Below are 6,062 nucleotides of genomic sequence, written 5' to 3'. Positions count from 1 at the left end.
GGGGGGGTGGGAGAGATGAGTCTAATCGTCTAGGAGGTTATGCCGGAAATGGGGGTCTTGGGGCCGCCGGTCAAGACACTCGGCGCGTGGGAGGCAGTGGAAAAGTGGTTGCGGGGAGGTGAGGGTTGAAGGATACATCGACAGGGACCAAAAGCCACGCGAAGGGGTATTTATGGTCAGCGAACATACAATGACAACACCAGCGAGACGGGGCCAAAGAGACGGGGCCAAAGAGACGGGGCCAAAGAGACGGGGCCAAAAAGACAACACCAGCGTATGGGTGTTTGTGACGCGAAAGCATTGCATAGCCATGGTTTGTGCACATGTCGATCCGAATCGCGCCTCCGCAAATTCCTCATCAGGTCGAGTATGCGTCCGACAAGGTGAACCTTCAGTGGGTGAACAGCGGCAACGAAAAGATATGCTCCAATCCTAACTACGGCATGGAGACTCTCTCGGAGGCGAACCAATCGAATCCCCACTACATAACTATCGATGGCACTTCAACGCGACCGCTCGACGCCTATATCAACATCCTTGTCATCCACACAACGTCAACTATAACAATCTGCATGACAGTCATCAACCCAGACATCAAGACACACAACGGTCAGCGCCAGCAGATCACATAGCCTGATCAACACCAACTCGCTCTTCACAACTACCAGTCGACCGACTTCAAGCTTGCTACCCTGCAGTCGCTACTATTCATCAAACCAAGCGCCACCGCCCTTCCACAAATGCACTTGGAGCCACTTCTCCTTCAATTTTACACACAACCAAAAAGACAGGCCTTGTTTCTGTTTCAATACATTACAGCTCCTCACACATAATGATCCCATGGTCCAACAACCTTGAACACTTATTCCGGGCATTTCCAGTCATCACTTCACTGGCCCAGACATTTGATGAACATTTCAGTTTGAACGATATGACCAGCTACTCGCCTTCGCGTTTTTCCCACCGAACGCAAGACCAGGGCCAACTGAGCGCTCTTTGGCAAACATAAAGGCCATTTCTCCAGTGGCAGTGGCTATACGTGTACAGTGGGTGTAATCGAGGTCGGTAAAGCCTATGGCGACGCACAAAAACCCGCTCGGGACTCACTGATCACAACGAAAGTCCTCTGACATACACACAACACGCTCTTCTTCATTTGCAAAGCTACTTCCGCGATATATGTCTATCTCATATGGGTCACGCACATGTTCAAACTGTAGGAATCTTTTCGAGCTTGGTGCAAGCAGGACGTCATGGTCGACACTCAAGCAACAAAGTCCTTGGTAGCTCTGACTGGAATTCTGTCTGGGCTGTGATGGGGAGGTATGACACGCTTAGTCTAGGCACGCTTGGTATAGTCTTTAGGTAGAGAACCTGGACTGCAATTTCATCAATTCTTCTCGTCTTCTCGTGTCTCCCGGAGCGATGGATTGTTCTTGAGTAAAGACTGATACCCCTCGCGAAGAGACTGAATCGTCTTGAGCACAGACTTATTCTCTTGATCAAGATCCACTAGAATGTGCGCTTGGCGAAGTATTCGCCGGCTGAGTTCTGCAGAAATTCCCTCGCCGGCTTCCTCCGACATGATTTGTGACCAAATACAACACTCCTGGGCTGCGAAATCAAGAATGTCCCTTGGGTCGGCACCAACAGCATCCTGGTACTCCTCTCCCATGACGGAATCTTTGTGCTTGCCAATGGCTTCTTTGATCCACTGTTAGTATGGGCTGATGCTGTTCCGATTCATCGGCTGCTTCTCGATTGAGTCTATGCTTGAGGTTCCGTCGACCCCCTCCTGCTGCTTACTTTTCGATGTGGTTCTTGCCATGGTAAACCAGGTACGCAGAGGGACTTGATAAGAGTAGACGAGGGTAATATTGTCTTGCGAGCCAAGCAAGCCCGGCAGTATCAAGGATCTCGAGTTGCTCCCGAATCCGAGGTTCGCAACTAGCGAATGGAGAAGAGAACGGTGAAAACTTTTCGCAGCTCTAGCTTTCGTGTCCAGAAAGCAATCAGACTTAGTTTGGCTGAGTCTCAGGACTTTGTTATTCCATTATAGCGTGCAGCATGCAACGCCAACGTCGTCTGATATCTGAATGATTATGGTGTCCGGAAGACATCTCCAGCCAGCGACAAGGTGACAAGGCCCCGTCACGAGCCTGGACGTGGTCTTGCCATGGTAGATAACGTCTAGGATAATTTTTTGAGGCCATTGCCGTGTACTGGGTGCAGTATTCGAATACAGATGCCTTCGGCTACTGCGAGGCAGCCAGGGGCAAACCGCTGTCATTTGCTCTCGCAACGCCATCAACACATATCGTGATGCAGCAATTAACGGGCAAATAGCCTTGCAGAGTCAGCATGTAAGCAGGAAAGGACAGCCATGTTGTTGAAGCTACAGCATTTCCAGTGCTTCGGCTTATACAGGGGAATTGCGAAATTCGCTTTTGACGTCGAGAGCGGCTCATTGGATGAGAGGCGCCCCCCACAACAACAGCTGCACAATACAGTGATGCAGGCAGACGCCCCGCGCTGTACCCTACCTGATAGTTACATTCCGAGTCGTGCTCTTCATGGTCTTTCGCTCTGATAGTTGTGTCCAGCAGCTTGAGTACATGTGAGAGCAAATGGAAGAGCAGCGGTCTGTTAGGCCGCAAGCCAAAAAGCAAGCACTGTTTTGACAATGTTCACGTACGGACGGGAGATAGGTGGAGATAGTCCCAAAGCCACAAGGCTTATGTCCGAGCGTTTCATCCGTGCTATTACCGTGGGAATAAGTTACTTAACGCGAAGATTGGGAATAGAAGACCTGAAGGGCAAAAACACCTAGTAAAGCCCGGTATCACCCGTTGAATGCGTGCGTCCAAGTCTACTCATGTTTCGGGCGACGCACTAAGCAATGTCCAAGGTCCATGTCACGAAAGGAGGGGCGGGCATTTGGAGAGAAAACCCCGCTAATCAAAACCCGGCCAAATGGTGCTGCGCCTGGACGGTTGGACGGGGCTCGGCACGTCGAGTTGCGCCGTCTCGTTGGCGGCTTGCCAGTGACACCTAGGTAGCATCCATAATCCTTCCGCAAGCTCGCCTCAAGTGACAATTGGTCGATTGCCATGGCGTGTTAGCCCGAGTGATGCATCTCCCCGTGGTTCCCAGGCGCAGTGTTGCTTTTGGGGGCGGCGCGTTTGTTAGGATCGTTCGATGGACGTGGATGGTGGACGAAGGGCGCAAATTGCGCGCAACGAGGACAATCAGGGTCAAGCTGCAGCCAGCCGCTCGATTGCTGCAAAATCGAGGGCGGGAGAGCGGATGCATAATATGTTCAGGAACTGCGCATTCTGTCGCATCCAAGGATGGACGTCTCCAGCTCCAGTCCTGCAGCCAGGGGTGCCCCGGTCGTTCAGCAAAAGACCAATTCCCGCCCTTTCGCCTCCAAAAATCCTCTGTCGCACCCAGAACTGGCGGGCAACGGCAGCGTGGCTAGCAGCGTGCCTTACGCAAGCTGCGATGCACTGCCTAATTAATTAATTGATTACCATAAGAACGAGGTCCAGGAGCCCCGAGGATCACCGACTAGGATCGGGAGATCCCAAGTCGCTTGAATCCATGGCGAACCAGCGTCTGGTTACTGGAAAGCAGCCGAACACGACGCGCCATTCCAAGGACATTGGCTGCTGTGTTCGTAGAGCATGGATGGCCACCCGTGACATGTCTGAGCACCCTTAACGTTCAGCCCTACGGCCCCTTGTCGGGCCTCGAGCGTTATTGATGCAGACACACCGCCAAGCGACCTTGGAGGATGAAGCTCTGCCGCCCTGTGCCCGCGAGCAGTGCTGCAGTGGAGCACTAACAGCCTCAGTGAATCATCTGCATAATCCACACGTGACCCATGCGGTGTATTTAGCCTGTCTTCAGCTCCAGGCTTCCACATTGTCTCATGCGCGCACGCCTTGGTTCTTCACGCAGTGATTGCTATGCGAGCCTCACGAGATGCTTCTTTGGCAGCAAGGCGACAGAAGTGCCGACGCGGTCAGTCACCGATCACCGCGGGCTCATGAGCGGGTCTCCTCTTGGCGGCAGAGCGGCAACGGGGCCTCGTAAAGCAACGAGTCCTGGGGCTTGTTGAGATTCACTAAAATACTAGACTAGCGGCTTGGAAACCTGTCGAATCCGAAGCGAGGTGCGTAATAGTATCATTGTTATTACTTCACTCTCCAAGAGTGTCTTGTCGACGAGCGACGAAAGAACGTCATTGGCTACGCAGTACTTGCAAGACCGAATGAGCGCGCGATTATTTCGGAGGCTTCGCGATATCATTTCTTTTTTATGAAATTTGAGTGCTGATGGCGAGTGACAGCTGCACGGTCCTTTGTAAGGCTGATCGCCACGGCCGCTCGATGCTGGTCCCTGCAGGCTGCAGCAGCTGCCAGCAAGTTGCAATAGTGATGGTGCCTACAAGTAGAATGAGTGGACAAGGTCGAGTCTTCAGGCTTTGCTGACGAGCTATCCAAAAGTTCCTGGAGAGCCATGGCTAGTGGCTACGCGCAAAGTACGTCCTGACAGCAAAAGCCCTCGTCGAAAGAACAAAGTTGAATCCCTTGCCTTTTCAGGACGATTGCTCGCTCGACATCTCCATAGTCCCTGGTCCCTTTGCCGACCAGCGCAATTCCATTGGCGGATAGACGCTGCAGGACGCAGCCACAGGCAATGGACCCGGAGTCGCCGTGCTTCAGATGCGTTGGCAGACCTGCAGGCAGACAGCAGCCGGGAGCAAACCAACACTGTCTCATTGCTAACTGATCTCGAAAGTTGCCGCCTTTTTGGGGAAGAGACCCTTGGGAGAGCAGCAGGTTCCTGGAATCTTGTTGGTCGACCATGGTAAGACCATGGCAGGACCATAGGGCTGAACACACCATGGCTTTGGCGTCTTTTGATTGGCAGCAACAAGCGAGTTTTCCGTTTCAAAGGGTCGACTTGGTAATTCATAAGGAGGTGGTGACTCACGCAGGGTGCCACGGCCCGTTTGGCTTCGCCGCCTCGCTCTGTAGTAGCCCGACTGCCCGACTGTCTAGTGTCCACTGGACCGGAAAGCTCCCGCGCTATGGTCCTGCGATGATGAAGGCAAAGCGGGAGGATGATAATTCTGACACTGTTCATCGTGGATTTATAAGACTGCGTGGGACGTGAGATCTGATGCCGGTCGTGCTACTGAGCCTAATTACGGCCTCACACCCTGGACTCGGAGGTGGGAAAGTTAAAAGTGAGAATGGAGGATGCTCGGCGACAGACCGGCCAATGGCGGGGAATTGGCCCCCGGGATTGGTACCGTACATGCAATCGCTCCAGAAATAGCCCAAACCCGACAGCGGGCGCAGGCCAGGCCAGCCCGCCAGAACCCGCCAGGCGGATTCCGGCCCTGGAGCGTCCCACAATGCCCTCACAACGCGGAGCCTTCATGCGAACTCGATGTTGAAAGCTTCCGATGATGGCATGGCCTGCCTTGTTTGGTATTGTTACTCGACGCAGGAAGTAGAATGCTGGTTCCAAGCCGTAGTACTGCAAAGTGAGTGGAGGGTTCTCGCGATCATGTTCAACCTGCGTCTCATCCTTCCGGATGTTCAGCCCCGGCTTTACCTGGTGCCGGTGTCCTCCCATGCAAAGCCCGGTACATTGCAAGAGGCTTGGCAAGACTAGAATTCTTCCCCGATATACGCAACTTGTGCACAAACAGATGGCAAGTCAAAAACGCGTTTTGTCTTCGAAGAGCGTAACCAAATTCTCATCGTTCCCTCCAGGGAATCACTAGTCAGGCCCCGCCCCTCCTCAGCGAAGCTCACAAGGCTTGTTCAGAATACTAGTAAATTTGCACCCTGCCTGTCATTCAAGAGCGATGGTCTGAGGGAAGGGTGCATGAAATTTGATACCCGACCCGGCGACGGATCTGTGTAGATTCTGGTAATCTTCACTATCTGTAGTACCCCGTGGCATATCCAGCGATCCGACTCCAGTCCTCAAGGCAGTGCAGCGCTTGCCAGTCCAGTAGCATTGCGGCACGGACAAAGTAG

General features: G+C 53.1%; 1 protein-coding gene across 1 annotated transcript; it reads left to right on the top strand.

The window, feature by feature from the left end:
* Window positions 1-323: 323 nt before the first annotated feature.
* J7T54_002638 (uncharacterized protein) lies at window positions 324-632 on the top strand (the record flags this gene model as incomplete). Its single annotated transcript, XM_051509169.1, has 1 exon — window positions 324-632. One exon carries the CDS (start codon window positions 324-326, stop codon window positions 630-632), a length of 309 nt encoding a protein of 102 aa, XP_051359851.1.
* Window positions 633-6,062: the final 5,430 nt, after the last annotated feature.

The sequence above is a fragment of the Emericellopsis cladophorae genome (assembly GCF_022114955.1).
Source record: "Emericellopsis cladophorae strain MUM 19.33 chromosome Unknown NODE_55_length_149150_cov_119_250300, whole genome shotgun sequence".
NCBI lineage: Eukaryota > Fungi > Ascomycota > Sordariomycetes > Hypocreales > Bionectriaceae > Emericellopsis > Emericellopsis cladophorae.
This window is presented reverse-complemented; position numbering and strand designations above follow the sequence as displayed.